This window comes from Dipteris shenzhenensis, chromosome 11 (assembly GCF_047967505.1).
Source record: "Dipteris shenzhenensis isolate YYH24624 ecotype China chromosome 11, Dip_SZ_1.0, whole genome shotgun sequence".
NCBI classification, from domain to species: domain Eukaryota; kingdom Viridiplantae; phylum Streptophyta; class Polypodiopsida; order Gleicheniales; family Dipteridaceae; genus Dipteris; species Dipteris shenzhenensis.
The window spans coordinates 54,353,362-54,377,226 of NC_141606.1; the positions used below are offsets into that span (position 1 = coordinate 54,353,362).

The 23,865-nt window shown below is 41.2% G+C and overlaps 1 protein-coding gene across 3 annotated transcripts; it reads right to left on the reverse strand.

The window, feature by feature from the left end:
• Nucleotides 1–6,979: 6,979 nt before the first annotated feature.
• LOC147897186 (ubinuclein-1-like) lies at nt 6,980–18,771 on the reverse strand. Of its 3 annotated transcripts, none has more exons than XM_087381501.1 (15): nt 18,717–18,771; nt 18,455–18,527; nt 18,092–18,347; nt 17,879–17,950; nt 17,691–17,786; nt 17,532–17,608; nt 9,835–10,468; nt 9,474–9,570; nt 9,252–9,349; nt 9,059–9,142; nt 8,645–8,770; nt 8,400–8,537; nt 8,225–8,272; nt 7,886–7,987; nt 6,980–7,793 (listed from the first exon to the last, which is right to left on the reverse strand). In XM_087381501.1, the coding sequence occupies exons 2-15, from the start codon at nt 18,475–18,477 to the stop codon at nt 7,338–7,340; spliced, it is 2,307 nt and encodes a 768-aa protein (XP_087237627.1). In that variant the 5' UTR covers nt 18,478–18,527; nt 18,717–18,771; the 3' UTR covers nt 6,980–7,337. The 3 variants fall into 3 exon arrangements, with proteins under 3 accessions (XP_087237627.1, XP_087237626.1, XP_087237628.1); XM_087381500.1 differs by having other exon boundaries at nt 9,059–9,145; XM_087381502.1 differs by lacking the exon at nt 18,717–18,771 and having other exon boundaries at nt 9,059–9,145; nt 18,436–18,529.
• Between the last annotated feature and the right edge of the window lie 5,094 nt (nt 18,772–23,865).

Consider the following 23,865-nt stretch of genomic DNA (forward strand, 5'->3'; position numbering starts at 1 on the left):
CGCTCTTCCCCATTGGAGGGCCAATCGGCATTCAAATTCTGCATGCATTGCACACATTTGCATTTTTGAAAAGTGTGGATCTTCACATTTGGTATCAGAGCGGCGACAATCCACGAGCGGGACGAGAAGAGGGCAACAGTTGCGAACGACGGAAGTCGCAAGAGAGGTTGGCGGAAAAGGATCACGACTGACCGATCTCGAGGTTCTGAGACAAGGGATTTTTCTGAAAAAAATTCTGGCCTTCAACGGCGAACGGGGTGTTCTCTTTTGCCCCCCCCCCCCCCCCCCCAATGTGAATGTACCCTTAAACCGCGAGAAAAAGGAATCCCCGTTCTACCCAAACGGGAAGTCGGATCGGAATAAGATTTTAAGGGAGTGATCCACCCATCAAATACCCCCTATAACGGTATCTAGAGCTCCAATCCGCTCAAAACAAGTAGCCCAAACGGAGCGTACCAGTTTACAGCAGAAATACAAGAAGAAAAGCTTGAAAGAGAAGGGAAAGGAGGTCATTTTAAGTATCTTCTCAACACAAACGAAGCGGGAGTTGGATAAGTACTACCACCTCTACAACACTTGAAGTTTGCTGTAAAATAAACCTTCTTTTTTGAAATTACAGCAAGACATTTTCTCTCTTGTATTAATAAAAGGAAAGAATGGAAGGGGAAGGGACATATAACAATGAACTTATTCCTTTTCCTCCATTACCCCAAGGAGAGAGAGAAAGAACACCTTCACCCCCTTTTGAAGAGGATGGATTAGGTGAGAGTTATACACATCTTGAGTATGATAACCCACAAATAGATTTACAGCAGTCTCTCCTTCAAGAACCTACTGATAGGGAGTTCTCCTTTCGTAATGAAAGAAGAAATGAGACCAGCCAAGAACAAGGTGATGAGTTCACGCCTTCAACTCAAAACCCAATACACATGGATTCTAATCCAAGTGCAAGAGGAAGAGAGGAGACTCCTGTTGATAAGCTGGTTTTCCAGCTTAGCAATATGATTGAGCAGTCCATTATGACAAGATTAGGGACTAAGAGGACTTTAAACTTCGGGGATGAAGAGTTGAGTAACCCTTCTAAGAGGTCCAAATTCCAACCGTGAGAGAGAAATGAGTTTCCCAAATATGATGGGGCAAGGGAGGCTGACAAAATCCTCAATTGGATTCGTCATTTTGAGCTATACTTTGCCCATCAAGACAAGACCGAGCAAGAGAAGCTTACTCTTGCCACATTGCATCTGCAGAAGGATGCTCTAATGTGGTGGTCCTTGTCACAAACAGGAAAAGAGCCTATTCATGAATGGACTAAATTTGTGGAGCAACTGAAAACCACTTTCATGCCACCGAGGCATGAAGAGAACCTAACCTTTCGTTGGGAGAGGTTTAGGCAGTTCGATAATGAGAGTAATGCAGATTTTACAGCCAAATTTTGGAAACTCTCTCTAGAGTTACCCGAAAAGAGTGAGGAAGATAGGAGAAAGAAGTATTTAGCAGCTTTAAGCCCAAAAGTAAGGTACGAGGTTGAAATGTTTAACCCGACCACGCTTAAGGACCTCACTAAGCTAGCTGAAATAGCCGAGAGAAAATTGAATCCTCGTAAACCCTTCAATAAGGAGTATGGGTCATCATCTAAGACCAATAATATACCCACTTTTAGGAAACCAAACCGGTTTACGAATAATAAAGGGAAGGGTGAAGCTCTTGTAAGGAATGTGAACAGCCAATCATGTCCTGGATGGGTGCCATTTCCTTCTATGACTGACGAAGAGAAGAGGAAGTTGATTAAGGAAGGAAAATGTTTTGGTTGTAAGAAACATAAGCCAGGGCACGTATGGCAATAAGTGTCCCGTTCTCTTGGCTAAGATTGCCAAGACGAATTCAATAAAAGGGAAAGCCAAGGTATCCAAGCAGGAGGGTGAGGCTTCTACCTTGTCACCCTCGAAATCTACTATGACTATTGAGCCAATAGTGAATGCTGTCCATTCAGCCAATACCTTTGGGCCTCATGATCTTTTTAAGGTATATGGATTCGTGAATGGACAGAGAATAGTGGTTCTCCTAGATGATGGATGTAATTATGACTTAGTAAGTGATAGATTGGCAAAATTACTCCATCTTAAACCAGAACCTATAAAAAACATGTCGCTTTCAAGAGCTTTTAGGGGACACAATGAAGAAGACACATCCATAGTACGAAATATTCTTTTTCGTATACAAAAATATAGAGATCGAAGAGATTTTCTAGTAGCCCCTTTACAAGACGTTGACATGATACTAGGTAAACCATGGCGGTATGATTTTAACCCTGCTATTCATCCTCATACTCATCATTGTTGCTTTGTACATAAGGATGAAAACCTAAGGATTGTAGGGGATCGGGACGTGTATACAATTCCATTGATTACTCCTACCCAAGCGAAAAGATTGGTAAAAAGAGGGGTAGATTGTAATCTTGTGTATATACGGGATTCACGAGATCTTCATATCTCAAAAGAAGATCGGAAGAGAAATGAGTTCCTTAGAGCTTATGAGGATCGATTTTCAAGAGATGACTCATTCGAATTGCCCATGGAGAGAGAAGATGATCATGCCATAGACTTAGAGCCAGGAGCTTCTCCTCCATGTAGAGCCCCATATAGGATGAACAGGATAGAAATGGAGGAGGTAGAAAAACAAATTGAAGATCTGTTGCAAAAAGGCCTGATTCGACCAAGCAGTTCTCCATTTGGAGCACCTGTATTATTGGTTAAGTAGAAGGATGAATCATATCGTATGTGTGTAGATTACCGTGCTTTGAATAAACTTACGATTAAGAACCGGTATCCGATTCCAAGAGTGGATGATTTATTGGATATGCTTAAAGGTGCTAAAGTTTTTAGCAAATTGGATTTGAAATCTGGTTATCATCAACTTCGTATGAAAGCTGGGGATGAACATAAGACTGCTTTTCGCACTCTCACTGGTCATGCCTTTTGGCCTAACTAATGCTCCAGCCACTTTTAGTAGGCTGATGAGAAGGGTTTTGCGACCCTACTTGGGAAAATTTGTCATAGTCTTTTTTTATGACATTTTAGTGTTCAGCCAGAATGAGGAAGAGCATAAGGATCACCTTGCTAAGGTGATGGAGCTCCTAAGGAAGGATCGATTGTTCCTAAATATCAAGAAGAGTGAGTTCTTCAAGACATAAATAGAGTATTTGGGACACATTGTGTCTGCCGAGGGAATTCGGGTTGACCCTTAAAAGGTCAAGCCCATAATTGAATGGCCAATATCCAAAAACTTACATGAGCTGAGATCCTTCCTAGGGATACACAGCAGATTCATTAAGAATTTTGCACGTCTTGCTTCCCCACTAACAGATTTGTTGAAGAAGCATTCCTTGTATGAGTGGGGAGAGGTTCACCAAGTAGCTTTTGAGGAGCTTAAGAGAACATTAGTGACTGCACCAGTGTTAACACTTCCGGACATGGACAAAGAGTTCTTTGTTGTATGTACGGATGCAAGTGGTACCTCGATTGGGGCAGTGTTGATGCAAGGAGGGCATCCCATTACTTATGAGAGTAGAAAACTTCAAGGGGCTGAATTGAAATACATCACGTATGAGAAGGAGTTATTGGCAGTCATTCATGCTCTAAAGTTATGGAAGCAATACTTATATGGTTCTACTTTCAAGATTAAGACTGACCATCAAAGTATCAAGCACTTGTTTTCTCAACCCATTGTCTCTTCAAGGCAAATCAAATGGGCTGAATATATTCAATCCTTTGGGCAACCAAATATCGAATATCAGCCAGGAAAGGAGAATTTAGTAGCTGATGCTTTGAGTAGACGGCCCCAAGTTAATCACGTTTCTGTGATTAAGGAGAAATCATTAGGAGCAATGGTTGAAGCTTATCCTTTAGATGAGGACTTTATTCAGCAACTAAGCAATCCCCAATTTATGGGGCAATCTAATAGCTCACAGGCCAGCCAAAAGGCCAGCCATCTCAGCCAACCAAGTGGCCAGAAAGACCAGCTGGTCTGGCCGACCAGAACTGGCCGACCAGCTGGCAGACCTACCGACCAGCTGGCCGACCTACCGACCAGCTAGGTCTGGCCTATAAAAAGCTTCTGCCCCCACACTTCCTTTGACAGGACAGGACCTGCAGCTGCTCCTCATCTCCTCCATCTTTTGCTGCAGGCCCGCCTGCTCCATCTACCTCTCCTCTTCAGATCTGCCTCCTCTGCTGCCTCCTCTTCTGCCTCCTCTGCTGCCTCCTCTTCTGCCTCTCCTTCCTGCCTCCTGGCTGCTCCATCCTCTCCTCCAGATCTGTCCCAACTTCTGCTGCTCTGCTCAGATCTGCTCCTCTACTTTAGCTCTGTCCCTTCTGCTCCAGATCTGTCCCATCCTGCTCCAGATCTGTCCCCTTCTGCTCCTCTACTCCAGATCAGCTCCTTCTGCTCCAGATCTGTTCCATCCTACTCCAGATCTGTCCCCTTCTGCTCCTCTGCTCCAGATCAGCTCCTTCTGCCCCAGATCAGCTCCTTTTCTTCATCATGTTGCTATTCGAGATAGCCTGAAGGTTCCTTCCTCAGAGCATGCTGGTTTTCAGCCATTTCCTAGGGCGGCTCCAGCCCTTCATCATCCTCGTCATCATTGAGCTACATGGAGGACCGCGTTACGCTCCCTACGCTGCTATCTTTTCTACTGTCTCTCTACATGGAATCATCTTTCTGATTCACCTCAGCCACGGTCCTTCAGACACGACGGCTTGAGGTTCTTGTATTCAGTTTTTCATATTACCGACAGGCACTATGTTTTCTGAGTTCCGTTCTTCAATTGTGTCTGAGTATTGTCTACTTTTTGATCACTCCACTGCAAACCCTACAGTTTCTCTATAGACTTCGCTGACATTTATGGGAAGATTCACCGTAATGAGGTCGGGGATTTAGAGGCTTATTCCATCGTGGATGGATACTTATTTTTGGGACGTGCCCTATGTGTACCCAAAACATTTCGGTATCTAGTCATGAGTGAGTTACATGCGAGTCCATATTCTGGACATAGAGGCATTAGAGGGACCATTGACAATATTGAGAGATACTTCCATTGGCCTAAACTTCGCAAAGAAGTTTCAACCTTTGTTCAACAATGTGACGTATGTCGGCGCACTAAATCTGACACAAGTAAGACTGCTCGTCTTTTGCAGCCTTTGCCTATTCCTTCGGAAAGGTGGGAACACATTACAATGGATTTTGTGTCTGGTTTCCCCAAGGTTGGTCAATTTGAGCAGATTTTCACTGTTATAGATAGGCTGAGTAAACAAGCTCATTTTATTCCCTGTAAAAAAGAGTTGTCTGCTCCTGCAACAGCAAGGTTATTCATTAGGGAAATCTTCAGGTTACATGGATTACCAAAATCCATTGTATCCGATAATGATGGCCGTTTCATTAGCAACTTTTGGACAGCCCTATTAGAGAATCTCGGAACCAAACTGAAATTTACTACAGCCTTCCATCCTCAAGGAGATGGACAAAGTGAGAATGCCAATCAAACCATAATTACTTTACTTCGAGCTTATGTCCATGACCAACCTAGAAGGTGGCCAGAGTTCTTACCCATGTTAGAGTTTGCTTATAATAACACTGTACATACTTCCACCAAGAAAGCCCCATTTGAAATCATCTATGGGCAATGTTTACCCACTCCAATAACACACTTGGGGGAGCGAATTTTTGCTGCTGACCAGTTTGCTGAGGATATGTCACAGGTTATTGAGCAGGTAAAAGATAATATTAAGAAGGCCCAGGTTCAACAATCCAAGGCAGCCAATAAAAAAAGAAAAGAAGTTTATTACAAGGAGGATGATTGGGTTTTATTAAAGATTGATAAAAGAAGAATCAAGTCAGTGAGAGGAAGTACCAAACATGTCAAGCTAGCACCGAAGTTTTATGGTCCATTTCAGATTTCAGCAGCTTTATATCCAGAAGAAGGATCCAGAGCGTATGAGCTGAAGTTACCAGCCCACTGGCGTATGAAGAACATCTTTCATGTGAGCAATTTGAAGAGAGACCATGGCGATACTTCTGCGTTTTTGGATACTCAGCATCAAGAAGAACCTGAACTTGAAGATGGGACTGAAGTTCTTACTCCGGAACAGATCGTGTACCATAAAGAGAAGAGTACTCGTGGAAAGAAGAGATATATGTATTTACTGAAGTTTAAAAACCAGCCAGCTAGTGATGCACAATGGATGGAAGAAGAGTTCTTTACAGATTTTCCACAGATACTCGCAGATTACAAAGAGGCGATGCAATGGCAGAAGTAACAAGAGAAAGTGCACATAAGAGGAAGAGACAAGCAATAATCCAGAAGAGGACTTCTGCTCATTCAAGCAGGAGGGAGTGTCATGACAAGAGAAATGATTATTTAGTTAATTAATAGTCATTACAACTTTATTATTGTTAGGCGCCAATTTGATGGTGCGGTTATATGTTTGTATTTATGATCGATCAAGCGGTGTAAATAGTACCGCCAAAACTATGTAACATTGGCCAATGATTAGTAATAAAGATGTGCACACACGTGTCTAGGTCCTAGGGGCAATAGGAAAGGGAAAGGGTGCATTAGAGAGAATTGAATGGTAGGTGCATGGGTCATAGGCTAAGGGTAGGTGTAAATGGGAAGATGGAACTTGAGTGATCTCAAGGGACATTAATGAAAGGGTATCACCCTTTCATTGTGAATCTCACGTAGCATTCTTTCTACCACATTGCATTCATCCGTCATCTCTCTCCCACCTTGCATGTAGGTCGAAAAAGAAACAAGTACTCTCACGAGGGCGCTCTTCCCCATTGGAAGGCCAATCGGCATTCAAATTCTGCATGCATTGCACACATTTGCATTTTCGAAAAGTGTGGATCTTCACAGATACCCTGCCAACCATGAATGCTCCAGATCTGTCCCAGATCCACACATCTAGGTAATCTCTCTTTGGGCACATCCTGCCCTAGGTCTCCCTCCCCCACGCTCTCCTCATTTGGGGGCTTACAGATGGGGAGGTGAGATTTCCAATAGACTAGACAGCTATGCTTAAACCCCATGCTCTTCTTTAAGAGAAATACGTTCCAAGTAGATTCCTTAAAATTCTGGTGCAATAGAGCATATAATCAAGCATGTTAACTCAACAAGAGACTCACCTTTGAAGAAGCTAGATGTAATCTTTAATAGAACAAAGCCAAGGGTCAATGCCTTCAATTTTGCGAAGACCCCTACAATGAAAGAGAGATTCATGCAACATCTCTTCATGATAGACATGGAACTATTTTACTGCATGAGCTTTTCAGCCAATCAATTATTCTATCATGGGTAATGTCACAGGCGGCTGCACATTCAAGTTCCAGCGAGGACTTTCAGGAGACATTTCCTTTGCACCGGAGCTAAAGAAAGCAGTATTCGTTGAGCAAACCTTCGGAGCCATTGCATCCAGAACACCTTTCTCTAGCTTTCTCTTCATTTTCTTCTTCAGTAAAGGGCTCCCCTCTAGCTTGTTTCTTTTTTTCTCGATGCAACTAAAACCCTTTCCTGGAGATTTTCTTATATATTTTCTCTTTTCTCCAGTAGAAGGATGTGCTTCGCTTCCATAATTGGGATGCACCTCGTTTTGAAGAACATCATGACTTCTGCTTTTATCACATGGAGACTGATCTTGGCCTTGTAAATTCAATTCTAGCAATGGAAATCTCAGGGCACCCAGCTCCATCTTTTGCTTCCCACTAGACCTCCGTCTCTTTCCAGATTCTTCCTTGCTCTTAATTCCAAAAAAAAAGATGAAAATTTTGTCAGTGGAGTCTAAAAATAATTCCATCTTCTCGAAAATGCAAGCAAAATCAGAAAACTTACACTGCTAGCTTTGCTTTGCTGCTTCTTCCGTTCTTTAGCTCGATGCACAGCATGCTTAATGCCATTATTGTCCATCCATCCGTCCGGCCAGAGTTCTGCAAGCTGCGGGTATCGGATACGGAAGGGATCACAGGTGAAAAAGGCATCCAACAAAAATTCGCATAAAAACAGCACCTTCTCTTTCAAAACATATGTAAAACTCTTAGTGACAAGGATGGCCTGGTGGCCTAGCGAACAAGGGGGAGGGTGTGGGGATCATTTAAATCAAGGATACAGAAGGGCAAAGAGCTGCAATGAAACAATGTTGCAATTGACATCAACAAAAATAATGTAATGGACCTCTGCATAAAGCTTCCTTATTTGTGGACCTCTGTGTTCATCCATGCCCTGTTGAAGATGAAAAAATATTTTTGGTCTGTGAGTGACCATCTTCAACAAAACCACGTTATACGAAAGGGAAAGAATATCTCACAAACATACATTCATGTCAGGCAACTCCGTGAGTAAAAACAACCTCAATATATTGCTCATATAAATCACAGATCTTGTCCTCTGTTGCATGATCCCACTGGTATCGGCCTTCACCAGGTTTCTCTGCAGAGCCTCCTAGTGGCTGAAAATCATCAGAGGAAATTTCCTCCTGCTCCAAATTCTGCCCAAAAAACATGACAAGAATTATGAAGGAGAAATGTTTGAAAACGTAGTAACACTAATTGTTCTGGACAGAATGAAATCTGGTTGGGATTCAGGAAGATTAACTTGTCCTTGAATAGTATGAACCCTAGATTTGACCATTTCTGTAACCTCCCGTTTGATGTCTTGCAAGCGGCCCTCCTTCTCTTGCATTGCAGACAACCCCATCTCAATCATTGCTTTCAGATTCCTCTGCAGCCCACCAGGGATTAGCTAGCATTTACCAATGACACCACTTTCAAGAATCATCATATCCCAACGCAAACAAATTAACATAAAGGAAAGAGAAAAGAGGAGCCCACAAATCACTTCCACCAGCTGTCTTCACAACTTAAAAAGGCAGTACTTATACACTATATTGGTACCTCCAAATTGTAATATTCCACATGAAATTGTGCTTACATAATAAAATTTAGGTGATTTAAGACGTACTTTAAAGCTTTATACCAGCACTCTCAAAAAATATTAAGTTGGTTTCACCTTCAATGTTTTCACACGCATTACATGGCCCAGAATCCCCATTAGGCGTTCAATTAGTTCATCTGTAATTCTCCCCTGCTTGGCCTGCTGCAACCAAACACAATGATCAGCAAGAAGAGACGTTATTGAGCCCTTTTCAACCATAAACTCTGAATGAAAATGCAGTGTCATGAGTCTACAAATGGTGCCTAACCGCCAATCTTGCGACTTTTGCCAATTTTTGCTTTATATCCCGAGGTAAACGATTCCTCTTTCCTTGCTCGGGTTCCCGGACAGCCAATGGAGGGCATACTGCCATCATCCATTGCAATGTGAAGCATCAAATTCTATATTTCCACGAAGTTCTTCAGCACAGAGTCATGACTTTGCCGGGAAAAAAATTAGAGGTTGTTAGACGTAAAGGGGAAAAACCTACATTGGGCTACTCCTCTTTCCAAATCTTGAAATGCTTTCTCTAATGCAGTGCGTTTAGGGCGACCTGGGCTGACATCTTTGATTGAAGGAGATAACCTCTGCAGATCAGTCAGAAATAAAAAAACTATTCATTATCCTGTAGGATCTCATACCTTGGATACACAGAGTTTATACTTGAGAGAGATACCATAAACTAATTGTAAACATTGAACTTGAGTAAAAATGCTCCCCAATAAGCATAAAATACATCCCGTGCTGCATTCAAGCAATCATAAGACATACTTGAAACCAGTACCTGCCACTGGACTATTTAAAATAACAACCTATATTAGTGCAAATTAGATTCCAAGAAACAGACTTACAGTATTGCCAGAATGAATTTGGCCTGCAACACTTATTATCTCCCTTGAATCCTCCTCCTTAACTCCCTTTTGTGCAGATTTTACTTTGGTCAGGTTTGTTGCTGCTGTTTCTTTCTGGTCTAATTGGAGAAGACCGTCACTTTTCAAAAAATAATTTGTCTCACATTTTTCTGCAACTTCGAGCACCATCCCATTCATGTTCAATGGGTGGTCCACATATCTTCCTGCAGCATCATCTTTCAATACTCCTCTGCCCTCTGTTCCATCCCTGGAGGAATCCTTTGTACACTGCGTTGCAACAATAGTACTTGCCCCAATATTGACATTATCATTCTCAGAAATGTTTTTTTCTGTAACTTTTTCAGCCTCGTGTCCTGACAAAGACTCCTGAGCTTCTTTCCTCTCTTTCTGGCTTATTTGCTTATTAGAAGAAGGTAAGGCGAGTAGAACATTGTCAGAGGAAGCTGATATGCCAACTGCTGACAAAGGGACCTTTCTGGCAGCAGCTTTCAATCTAACTCCTGAGTTCAGCAACGTTTTTGAAACATCCTCATTAAGTTCACTGCTCAACTTCTTGATATCTTTTCTTTTTCTTTTTTTAGGGACAGCTACAGGTGAAATCACTGGTTCAGTCCTGACAGACAATTAGTAAAGCGTCATCAAACTCATGAAAATCTCTCTCTCTCTCTCTCTCTCTCTCTCTCTCTCTCTCTCTCTCTCTCTCTCTCAGAGCAGGTCGTCGCTCAGCAGCCCAACAGGCCATCGCCCAGTAGCAGCCCGTCGTCCGTCGCTCAGCAGCAGCAGCCCATCGTTCTCCAGCCCGTCACCCAGCAGGTCGTCGTTTGTCGTCCAGCAAGTCGTTGTCCAACAGCCCACTCGTTTTTAAGGCCGTCACCAGTGCAGGTAGGCAGCAACAAGTCTTACCTCACTCCAGGGTTTGGCCCCAACCCAACCCTGGGGGTTAGTCACAGCAAGGGGATGCCAAAAAATACATGCAGGCCACTATGGATGGGGATGCCAAGACTCCCATGGCTTTCCCCAAGGTCAAGACCTTTATCCCAACTCCGATCAAAGCTTCATATTCCTCCATCGCAGCCCTCCCTTCACCCCCCCCTACATGTTTGCAAAAACGCCTTCCCCCTATGCAAAAAATCATCTATAGCAGAAGAGAATGGTGAGCATGATAGAACCACAATAGCATATTTATTACTTACAGCAGGAAATCCGTGAGCTCAAGCTCAGACTTGCAGCTCCATAGAGGAAAACAAATGCTTGGGAGGGACAAGGAAAACAGGAAATCATTCACGAAGTATTGCAGATACACAACAGAGCAGCACCCACACCACAAATGGTGACTAAAGTCCAGGACTTGGTTACAACTCAGCTCCAATCAGTGAAACAGGAAATTACAGCAACATTGGACACTAAAGTCAACACATCGGATGTATATGAAGAAGAACAGGGAAAAGAGGGTGGCTAATGCACAACTCATACGCATAGGGGGGCTACTTGAGGGCTACTTGAGGGCTGGGTTGAAGGAAGTCAAAAGGAAAAGCTGGAAAATATCATGGAAAGAATCCCACAAATAGAGTGGGAAGCTGAAGATGTAATAGCTGTCTTACACGAGGGGACACAAGCCAAAGTATGCTTCCAAAAAAAGATGAAAAGAAGCAAGATTCTCAAGCAAACCAATAAGTTGAAAGGTACTAAAATATGGATAGCGGAGGAGCTCACTCCAACTCAGCCCAATCGAAGACCACTGAATTGACTAAAGTGAAGGATGCTCGAAAGGAAGGAAAATGGGCTGTTTACAGAGATAGGACAGCACTAATCAAAGATTTCAAATCCAAACCTAAAGACTCTCAGTCTTAAACCGATGTAATGCAGGCCGATCATCTTTTGTAGTAGACTGTAGTTAACCTCCAAAAGACTCTCAGTCTATAGCTGAAATGATAACTATTCTTTAGCTCGAGATAAAGTAAACCACTAAATTGTAACTACTCACAATCATCTAAAATTTGACAGTTCAGATATTTGATTTTCTTTCTATATCTGGCTATGGACTACATATACCTACTTATCTTAACACCAAATATATGCTCTAATTCAATGATAGGGATGAACTTCAATTGGGATGAAGTTTTCGTAGAAGAAAAAAACACTTGTAATTCTAAGTAAATAATGTCTTATAGTTTACTTACAGATGCATGAATTATTAGTAGTTTCAAAGAATATTAGATCACATCATTGATCGTGTCTTTTTCAATTTGTCACTTTACATGAAAAGTAGAAACTTTTTCATCTTTTGGTGTTTACCTTTTTGGTGAGGCCCATGAGGCCTCCCAAGGACCTCTCTCTCTCTCTCTCGAGGCAACCTGAAAATTCTGTTAAAGCAGCCATCTACAAAGCTAGGGAGTTATCTAAAAGAAGTTTAGGAAAACAGCAACAAGATACTTGGACTGGCACACAAGCTAGCGCATCAAGTACAAACTACATAGTCAGCCTGCGGTATTTTGTTGGGGTTAGAGGTCTTGGGACTCCTTCATGGGGAAGGTGATCATAGAAGGTTGAGAGACCTTTGAGCTCATTGGTTGGCATTGACCTGCGACATGGTGGCTGAAATCCAATTGGTGTAATGAGTTGCAGGTTGTGGTGAATGCATGTTTCACGTTGTTAAAAGATGTGTGGCAATCGGCTGATGTATGGCGATCAGATTGGAAAGATGTGTGGCAATCGGCCGATGTATGGCGATCAGATTGGACGTGTGAAAGACCATGAGAAGGCAGTTCCTACAAAGATGGCATGGAGGCAGTTTCGTGCTTTCTTCTGGACTGCGCAGAAGGCGGTTCCTACAAAGATGGCATAGAGGCAGTTTCGTGCTTTCTTCTTCTGGCCTGCGCAGGCCTAGCTCATAGAAATAAAATCAATAAGACTCATGAGAGTCGTTTAGGTTTAGCTGTTACTGTGGAGCAAGCTCAGCTTGCTGTAGGTGAGTCCACAGGTGTCGAGGCTTTCTTGTAAAGGCAGCAACAAGCAACGTAAGGATGCGCTGCCTTTAGCTTGTCGAGCTTCATGTCTAATTCGAAGGTTTGGGTTCTATCTATAAGTCAAAATCGCTTCTTGTTGTCACAGTTGTGAAAATCGTGTTAAGTTTGATCACTGATGCTTATACTCTCTGTGAGGTAAGTCGTGTTAATTGTGATCATGTGTGAACCTTGTCATTTTATGTGGGATATGCAGTTTGGGTTGAAAGGCTACATTATCATATGTAATACTTGAGTGTCAAGGCTCTAAAACCTAGCATATTTTACTTCACCGGATGTAGAAGATCACGATTTGTTGATAGTACTTTAATACAATCTCTCTCTCTCTCTCTCTCTCTCTCTCTCTCTCTCTCTCATACATTCTCGTGCAGGGCAAGGAGATGTCTTATTATTGGGGCAAGGAGATCTTCTCTTATCTGGGCTGAACATGTTGCTTCACCAACTGAACCAGAGCATGCTCAAGCAGAGCTGAAACCAAGGCACCCCACCTGGCCATGACAGTACTTCACAAAATCTTGTCCCATCACATCCACCCCGGAATTCACTGCTTAGGTAGATGTATTCATCAAGCAGTAGGAAACTTTACTCAAAAACCAAAAGTTTGAATATATATAAATTTTTTATTAATAAGATGCAACTTAAGAGAGCAGAAAAAAAGGTGCTCTGAAACAAGTGTAATCCTTAATGTATCACCATAAGTCAACAAGAAGGAACTAAGAGCAAGAAAAGGGAGCAGTTGAAAAATATAACAAAAGCAAGAGTAAAGAGAGTATTGTAAATTTATTCCATTTAAAAACTTAACTTAAAGAGAGTGAATGATACATTTGTTGAGGTCTATGTGCATCAAAAGGTGCATACACAAAGTTGTGCTTACACTTTTGTAGAGGTGTGAGTATACACTATATAGCATATAAATAGAAAATACTGGCTCTAAGTGTCTCTTCCATAGAGTTCTCTCTCCGAATACTTATGTCCGTAGGTAAACTACCATCATAGAAGCATGGCCTCTCACCAATGTCCATCCATGAACCCATTTTTGAGTAAAGATTTCGGAAAAGTATCTAGACCTGGATCGTGATACATTTGGACTTTATCTAGCAATGTTCCCAAACACTACAAGCAGGCTTGAACCTCTTAAATGCTCAAACGTTCATGATCAGTCATACTAGCATAGATACATGGTCACTGTTATGTCCACATCCGGACATAACGTGGCAAGTGTTATGGAGGTCAGGTTAACCTATACTTATGTATCGTAACCTTGGGATAGTTACACACATGGTATATTTGATATACTAAGGATAGTCCAAGGCTTGAGACACCTAAGTCACCCTGTGTCTATATAAGTGGGATCCATCACTCACTGGCGTCATTCTTGGAAGTGGGGCCTTCCAAGAATACCCAGCTAGGTTGAAAGCCTGCCGCCCAAGCCTGTGTCTCCCTAAAGACATCTATGCACAGGTGGGGCTGCCTAGTATGGGACACTTGGGATGGACTAGGGTCAGAGGCTGTCTGGGCTATACCTCGGGCGTGATCTAAGGGATCTACAGCTGGGTGGTGACGGACTAGCCTATGCCAAAGGTGTCCCTGTGTTTGTATACTGACGATGGTTGAGCTTGCAGGTTAGCTTGGAGATAGGAGATCCTAGCCTAGAACCCCCACCGTAGTGGTGACTAACCTGTAGGGTCTTTCATTTGGTATCAGAGCAAAATTCTCTATCTTCTGGTTCATGAACGCCTTGGTTGTTTGCTCGATTCCTAAAATCACATGCATGTGATTGCAAGTCAGATATGGATTTCAGGGAATTCGTGGATGCTTGAATTGAGTTGTGTTGTGCTGAGATATAGCAGCATGAACTGAATACCCTTTGGGGACTAGTAGAAGGTCTGCTGAGGCCAGACATGTTTGAAACGCAGCAAAGAAAAAAGGTAGGCAGAAGCTAGAGCAGCGAACTGTCGAATTTTTGGTAGAAGTAGCAGTTGTACAGTTGAGTCAAAGGTCTGGACCTGGGGCATCAGCTTTAACAATTCAGAACAATTGCAATTTAAATTGCCTTAAGTCAGAGCTGTGTGCTAGCGTAACATCGATGACTTTTGGTGCTTATGCAACTGGTTTGTCGTCATGGTTATGTGCAGGTCTCCAGGAGCTGATGGTAAGCTGTTCTGAGGGGAAATAAAGAAGAAACTGCTTACTTGTGGGTCAGTCCTAGGCATGCACTTACTTTTCTCAGCTGCCTGCCTTTGAAAACTGGTCTGGCAGCTGTGACTGCTGGAAACCTCACTTTTGGTCTGTATTTGTGTGACAAAGCAACCTCATGCATGCACTGCATGTGCATGCATGTTCATTTGCCATGCAAAATGTTGTGGGACTGCCAGGTAAGTTCTGAAGTCAGTAAGTGGCTGCATGCATCCTTGGATATAGGAGTACTCGTGTGCAAGCACACATGCAACCTTATATGTGGCTGCATGCAGACAACAAAGTACCTTTTAAAGTAATTTGAGTCGAAATTTAGCTTTGTGGAGTGCCCCAAAAGGCAAGCAAGATCCATGGCCTGCATGCCAGGTCTTGCGTCACAACCAAATTGCCACACACGCAGCCTGTGCATACGCCCAATTTTCTCTCCTTGTCCCTCAACTTTTCACAATGCTAAACAGAACACAGCCCAGTCTATTACTGCCGAGCCTGGTTTGTCTATTCTCTTAGCTTGCGACTCCTTCCTTAGTTGCAGTCAACTAGCCTTCTTGCTCCTTCCCTCCTATCTAATCTACTATAGTTTCAGCTTGCTGCGAACCTGTCAATCTCATGCTCATACTGCTCTCTTTTGCATAGGGAGAAAGGCTGTGATATACTAATCTCTTTCACACCGTCCTTGCATCCTTTCTCTCGCAAAAGCCTTCAACCTATCTCTCAATATGGAGCAAGCTTTTGGCGAAGGAATCCTGCAAACTAAAGCCTTGGACCATCTGCTCCACTGCAGGTGCAAGTAGTCTGGATTGATACCCAAGTTTTACAGAGTCTGTTCTCTCAAATGCAAAATATGCAATAGTCACTACTGTTATTACAACAGACTCAAGAGGCACAGAGGATGCATAATGTTTTACCAGATTGAACAGGGTTATAGCCTTGTAGTAGGTGTGCCAAGGTGTTCATGTTTGATAGGTGTAAGTGGATTGGTGTCACATCATCTATGATGTCATTGAGATTCTCTCAACTGACATCATCCCCCTTGTACTTGCAGTGATCTCAATCTATTAGATATACCTAGAATACGTCCAATCATCCAAATTTAGATTTTTTGTTGTTCTAAAGTCCCAAAAATCCACACAGAAAATAAAAGAGAAAACGAAAGAGAAGAAAAAAGAGGTAACAAAAACTTTTTGAAAAACAAAAGGAAGACATACTTGGCACAACACTTATGTCGTCATCAGTGCCCAAGCATAAGCAGCTATACTGGGTTTCTAAAGACCCGCGGAGTCTCTTGGGCTTACTAAAATACGTCAAATAAACAAAAGAGAAAGAAAACAAGAAATAAAGAAGAAAGGAAGAAGGTGACTAAGCAAAAATAAACAAGCAAATCAAGAAACAAAATCTTCCAAAAAACAGGAATAAAAAGTCTCTCTCTCTCTCTCTCTCTCTCTCTCTCTCTCTCTCTCATTTAAAACATTAAAAACTAAATGGACCTCTTACACTTATGTACCGCTTCCTACAAATAAGCAAAACTACATTCCTAGCTTAGAAAGCGTATGCATACTCAATCAAACTCTCTTTTGAAACTTAGAATACGCAAAAGCTCACTTTTTGTAAAAATGAAAATGAAAATGACAATAATAAAGTTAACTGAAAAATAAATTTAAAAAATAAAAAATAACAATAAACAACATTTAAATAATAATAATAATAAGGAAAGAAAGAAAAAAAAAGTAAAATATTAAACAAAATGAAAAGAAATTTGAAATTTTCAATCTATTAGACACTTTGCTTCCCTTTTGCATCCGTCATGTAGTCTCACTCACCATTCCCAACAACTTCTATTGTGGAAATACAAGACATTGGAATCCTTGCAGTGAAAATAACTTGTGGCAATGTTTCGTGGAAGGTTGGATTTTACTCCCAATTTTTCCTTTTGCTGGGTTTTTTCAACGTCAGCGTTTTCCTCTCCTGGTATCTTTATGGAGAGCCTGCAGGATTAATTCATTGTGAATCTCCCAAATTCCCAAATTGCCATGCAATTCTAGAGGTTCCACTCCAAACTCTAGATGCTATGGTATTATGATCGTGAACAAAGAAATAAATGATGTTCATCATCACTTGGAAGTTATCTTGGTAGGAGCAATTCCTCATTAGAGCCCATGCTGCATTGATTTCTTCAAGCCTATATTCCTCTTAACCCTGCTCTATGCGGATGCTATGTGTGAATGTATGAAGCTTGGTTGTTCTGAAATTCATTTTTTAGTCGTGGCTATTCAAGAATTCAAGAAACTAATTAGAAGAAACTGCTACAATGACAACCCTCCCCATGAAATGCAAAGTAGTAAAAGCTAGGGTTACTCAAAATTGCATGACAAAGATCAGGGGAGACAAAAGCTGCATTGTAAAAATCAAAGCACTCTTGTTCAGACAAGTGTAAAGCACAGATCTCCAGATATGACTTACTCCCGTTCCAACTTGCCCCTGTTCACAAAGAACCCCTTGTGCTTCGTTTTCGCCTTGTCCACAGAGAAATACTCGTTCTACAGAGCAACAGAAGATTACCAAAAATAAGAAATGGACTGGAAACATATGCAAGGGAGAGCTGCAGCTCAGAATAAATACCAGTTCAGTATCATCGATGAAAGAGTCTTGTGTATCGTATTGGTCATCATCCGGAAGATCACTAAGATTCTCATTTTCATCACTGCTGTTACCTCCCTGCAAACGTTGTCACAACAGAGATGTTTTAAGAAAGTGCTTGCGACGAGCAGGATAAACATAGACAGCACGTCATATTGCAGACGACTAACCTTGTAAATTCTCTCAATCTTCTCTATGACAGAGTTAAAGCGGTTGGGAGGAGGAGGAAAAGGGTCTCCGACCTGTAACGACCAAAACATTGTCCTGTTGGATTTAAACATTCTGTAAACTTTTCCTTTCTTTCTTCAACGTTGCTTTGAAAGCAATGTAATATCCCTCCGCTTGTCCCTACAAATTTATCGAACGAAGAGCACGTACCCTACCTCAGGAGCGATCCGGGCTTCAAGAGCGGGATGAGCACCAACCGGAGCTTCGGAGGAAGATGGAGGGCCTGCCTTTTGAAATTCCTTGATTAGCTTCTTCCAGGACACAAAGGTTGTTTCCCCTGGCTTTAGCTCGACATAAAACCGCGCTCTTGAAGGCATCGTTACTGCGGCTTGAAAGGGGGGCAACACTGCACTTCCTCCCGTTGCAAAAACAGACCCTGAAGCATTCCCTCCTGCTCTGTCCTCGAGCATCCTGCCGAAAATTAACGGAGCGCTTGCATTCTCCGTTCTACGTTCCACGCTTAGATATCGAGATCCGTGTTAAATGTAAAGCCGCCTACCGTATACGAATAGTTATACCGTATCCCGCCAAGCCATGTCATCCGACCGACTCCACGTCAGCCTTCCATCTAATGCTTTTTGCCTCGCCGTCCTGTTCACACGCGATGACACAACGATAACATTGCCAAGGTTATTACACATTCGCTTTGTGGACCCTCTATTGCAACATGGCCGTCACTTGGGTGAAGGGATCAATGACTAGCACATGAAGGTGAAGAAAATTGCAGATGCACTTGCTTCCACTGGGTCGCCAGTGGAAGATGTTGCCTGTCAAGCAAACCTTGCGTCGATGGGACCATACATAGGAACCAATCGAAGTCCCACCCCATCAATAGGCAACAAAGATTGTAACCTCTTTAGGTCAACAATGCTAGTGCCATCCCCCAATTTTTGTTTTCTTGAACATTGTGTTGTTTTTTCTTATTCCTATGTGTGCATGCGCATCTCAATTTATCGTGCTCTCTTTTAGTAACATTCCATGTTCTTTGCAAAACATCCACTCTAACTTCTTGTGGCATATGGTGAGGCATGTCACGTGCATCCTCTTTAGCATGCATATTAGCAATGCCTCTGCAGAGGAGAGGAGTTGTGTTTTTAATCTTGTTTTTTGTCGTTTTAATCTACATTACTTGATTGCTTTTTTATCTCTTTGTTTCTAAGTTTAGAATGACTTTTTTAGTCGAATACTATCTCCTAGCTTTCATAGCTATAGAATCATTGCTCAAAACAAACCATGAGGTAACACTCAAAAGTAGTTGTACATTCTTGTTTACATCTATCACACAATATGCCCCAAATGTAGAAAAGGATTGTAGTTTTTATTGCAGCAGTAGTTCAAGGCATGGGTTTCACAAGGACATGTGGTGGAGTGATTCACACTCAAAGTCATTTGCCTCACCTGTGGTTAAAACCAATTTTCATATGGCAAGATTTACATGTTGGGTTTATGGATTCACAAAAGAAAAGACATGAGTAAAGCTAGACAACAATTTTTTGAATAGATGTATTGTTGTAGCAAAGCAAGAGATAAGAATGGCCCTTCCACTACGTTACAATGAACTCTCAAGAACCATCAACAAACCTCCCATGAGATTAATTCCAAGCAGTTTTCCATTAAGAGTTAATTCAAAAAAATGATGAATTTGACCACTTTAATAAGTTAGCAAGCTTGTAAATGATCTCATAAGGCTTGGATCATTATATCTAATGGTTTAGAGACTTGAGTGCTAAGGTACCAAAGATTAAAGGAAGAGCCATTAAGAGGCATTAAGCATCAAAATGAAGGTGTTGCTAAGAGAAAGAAATCTAGCAAGAGGGCCTAGATGATGGAAGTCACGGGTGAGTCAATATTTCTTCTATTGAAAATTTTCATATAGAGTCGTCCTAGTGTTATACATTTTGTCCTTAGAGTTAATGATAGAATAAAGATGGAAGGAACAATTTCTGCTCATGAACTTTGTATCCTATTGGACCAAGGGTCTACTCATAACTTTATTGATCATAAATTGGTGCAAAGGCTCCAAATCCCAACAACACCTAGTGAGACCACTTGTATCAAGTGCAGATGGTGCCACATGAAAGACAAAATTGGGGGTAGAAGATTCCAAAGATTTCGTTGTAGATTTAGGATCATTCATTTTGTCTAGAATGGCAGTGGTATTTATCTTTAGAGTATTTTTTTAGAACCATCCTTGAATATCATAGATGTTTCAAGTTTGTGCCTCATGATGCAAATTTATCAATGTATAGCCATTCCTTTTTATTTTGAGTATTCTGCCATGTGTCGTAACAAAATACTTACACCTCTCGTGAAGAATTGTTAATAAGAAGAATAAACAATGATTACATTTATTTATTTGACTTATAGGTAATGACCCACGTAGGGTGTTGACCATAAGATTGATCTACTTCATTGTATGCAACTTGTTTTGATGAATCCATATTGGTTGAGTGAGATAAGGCCCCCTTATAAAGAGAAGCCATGATGGGCATTGGATATTAGAAGGGGTCTTAGTCTATAGACACTAGAAGGGGTCTTAGTCTATAGACCAGATGGTTATGAGATGTCCTATGTGTGGACTTAACATTTGAATCACACCACTTAATACCAGCCTCAAAGGGGGTCTTTGGGGGAGGAGAGGGGCATGTTAACCCCCCCAAGAAGTTAGGGGTTTGGTGGGCTGATGGTACTTTGGTCTATAGTTGGCTTAATAGTATGACTTCGAAAGGATTTCTAGTTGGCCAGTCTAATCGACCCACATGGGGTACGATATAATAGTTGACCCTCTTGTCTTGACTCAATCCAATCTTCAATACTCACAATCCTGCATCCAACATCTGTTCAAATCACCATCAAAGCTCTAAAATGAGATTGCATGGGTGGGTAGTACTAGCCCTCACTTGAATCAACAGTTTTGGTACATCATAATTTTCTTATTCCCGCTAGTTCTCTACTATGTACTTGCGTTTCATTGTTATCTACAGTTGTGTCTCATTTTCTTTCAATGGGATGTGGATGTGTCTATTGACCTAGTTGTGGATCATGCATCTTACCTATGACCTTCATTGGTCGAGGTGAGCAGATTGCTCTATGGATGGGTGGTGAGCTATAGATGATGCACTCTATGCTATGATTCCTAGTACATGGTTTGGTGAAGATGATCTCAATGTAGGAGTTGTTCCACCATTAGTCTTAAAACCTTTTTTAGAGTAAATGTTGTAAATGCATTAATTATGTCATTTGTGCTTCTTCATGACCCTAGATTACATTCCTAAGCTTATAGCAAGGCATTCTTTCACTTTTAACTCCTCCTTCCATTTGTACCATGTATACACAGGTTCCTATACATCCATGTCACATACAACCTCCTTTTTTGTGGCAAGTATGTTAGATCTCATGTAGCATTCTTATTCTCTTCAATATATGTCAACCTATTGCATATCTACAATCTATGATATCAATGCATATCTATGATCTATGCTATCAATGCAAGGCCCAATTCTAGCTTTCATGAAAGCTTATAAATTCACTATTTGACTAGGTTTATGCATATAATTTACTTTGGGATTTTGTTTTAGTGATGTTTCGTTCATTATTAACAGTGTAACATCTAATTCAGGTATGTAACATTGGTACCCATTTTAAGATTCCCTCAAAATTTCATTAAAATTATAACTTTTTCAAAAAAAGGTCATATTTTGCATAGTGATTTTTTCAAAACACTTAAAATCCTATCAATTTTGGTACATAATGCCCGCAAATTATGAAGGACCTCGACTAGAGAGGACAATGTCAATGTATTTAGAAAAATCAAGAAGTCTATAATTTTTTTCCTTCCTTTGACCTTTTATTTTCAATAGAAAAACTACATGATACAACTTTCAATCCTGCGTGTAGTAACATAACCTTATCAAAATTCTTAAGTTAAACTTTGTAGTATCACATAAAGTACTGAAAGACTAAAAAAATATAATCAAATTAATGGAAAAAATTAAATGCCTCCTTTAAAACATTCAACGCATATCGATTCTCAAATGTCTTAAGAACACTTGTCTATTGAAACAATTCAAAATCACAAAATTGTCAATATAATTCCATAATTGGAGTCTACTCAATTCTCCCATATGTGTCATCTATATCATCTTCATAACCATCCCCAACAACAAATTAATGGGAACAACTAAATGTTCAAAACATTCAAAGCATAAGGATTCTAATATGTCTTAAGGACACTTGTCTATTGAAACCATTCAAATACAAAAAACTGGCAATACAATTCCATAACTAGAGTCTACTCAATTCTCCCATATGTGTCATCTACCTCATCTTCATCACCCTCCCCAGTCTGGGTTTCTTGTATGGGTTTCTCAATCACTTTCTCTTTCACAACCTCCTTCTCCCATGTATCAGCTAGGTCGCCTACCTCCGTAAAACCGGGTTTCAATATCTCAGGAGGTTGGGGTTCCCGTGATGAGGCTACCACCGAATCTGCATCGAACTTCCTACCTTTCAAACCAAGCTCCTGATGCTCATCAGGCAAATTCGGTTCAAGGATTATTTGTCGCAAAGCATATAGACTTGCACATTGTGTTGGCAACAACGAAAGGCTAAAAAGATTACAGGCCCGCCTCTATAAAGACCCCTGCATTTGTACAGCAGGACAAATGAGAGTACTTGGACCATATGGCAATATGATATGCTCGTGGTTGCAAGACTTTGTGCAAAAACATGCCGAGGCTCTTCCAAATGGTAACCAATTGCACTTACCGGATAATTTCTCCAAGCGTGAGATCCATTCCATGTACAAGGATGCCATGGTTAATGTGTGACAAGTACGTGACATACCAACATTTTTGTAGGATTTGGAAGAATGAATTCAACAACGTGAAGATATCAAAGCTTTGTCGCTTTGGTGTGTGTCCCACATGCGCAGACTTGAAGGCCTTGCATAATAGAAGTCAAGGACAAGAGAGAGGTGTGTGAAATTTTGCTTCGTTTTGACAACAATTGTTTGCTTGCAAAATCTAATCATTTTCTATATTTGTAGAAGAAGCAATCGCAGAGTTGCAAATGCATCGAGAAATGCAAGCTCTAGAAAGGAAGAAGTTAGCAAAGCATCACAAGAAGAGCTACCAATAGCCTGATAAGTGCATAACCATCATCATTGATGGGATGGATCAAAAGAAGACCAATCTTCCACACTTCAAACCAGTGCCCAAGGATTTGAAAGAGGAGAACTTCATCACATATCACGTGGTTGGATGCATGATCTACCATGATGAATTAATCCCCAAGGTTTATCTGACGACATCAAATGTAAGAAATGATCCTAATCTCATAGTTTTCGTTCTTAATAATGCATTGAGGAATCTTACACCAGCTCTTCCAAAAGTGTTGTATGTCCAACTTGATAACACTTCGAGAGAGAACAAGACTCAAGTTGTGTTGGCATATCTTTGCATGCTTGTGGAGAAAGGCATATTTCTGAAAGTGAAATTAGGATTCCTTATGGTGGGTCACACAAACGACCATATTGATCAGATGTTTAGCCGGTTCTCAATAAAGTTGAGAAGGAAAGAAGCATGGGATGGGGATGCAATGATCCGCATTTTACAGGATGCATATGTGCCAAAACCGACAATTGCAAACATGGAAAAAACAACAAATTTCAGATGCTTTGTGTTTGGTAACAACAAGCGAATTGATCGATGTATTGAGAAGCTTAACGAGTTAAGCTTTCAACACCAGTTTTGAATGAAGAAAGATCAAGAAGGCACAACGTTGTTGTGGGGGAAGTTTTATTCCACATCACCCACTTGGGTTCCAAGCAAAGGATTGAAGTTCTTGAAGTGTGTTCTAGAGTGTGAGTTATATGTGGCACCCTTACAACCTTTACAATCAGTGAGGGAGTTGCAACGAGCCATGAAGG

Bases quoted from the DNA above. Each gene is read 5' to 3' on its own strand.
- LOC147897186 (XM_087381500.1), bottom strand. From the start codon at position 18,477: ATGACATGGCTTGGCGGGATACG. The intron at 17,951-18,091 runs GTAGGGTACGTG...TGGTCGTTACAG, and splicing joins AAGCCCGGATCGCTCCTGAG to GTCGGAGACCCTTTTCCTCC. The intron at 9,350-9,473 runs GTAGGTTTTTCC...GGATGATGGCAG, and splicing joins GGAAAGAGGAGTAGCCCAAT to TATGCCCTCCATTGGCTGTC.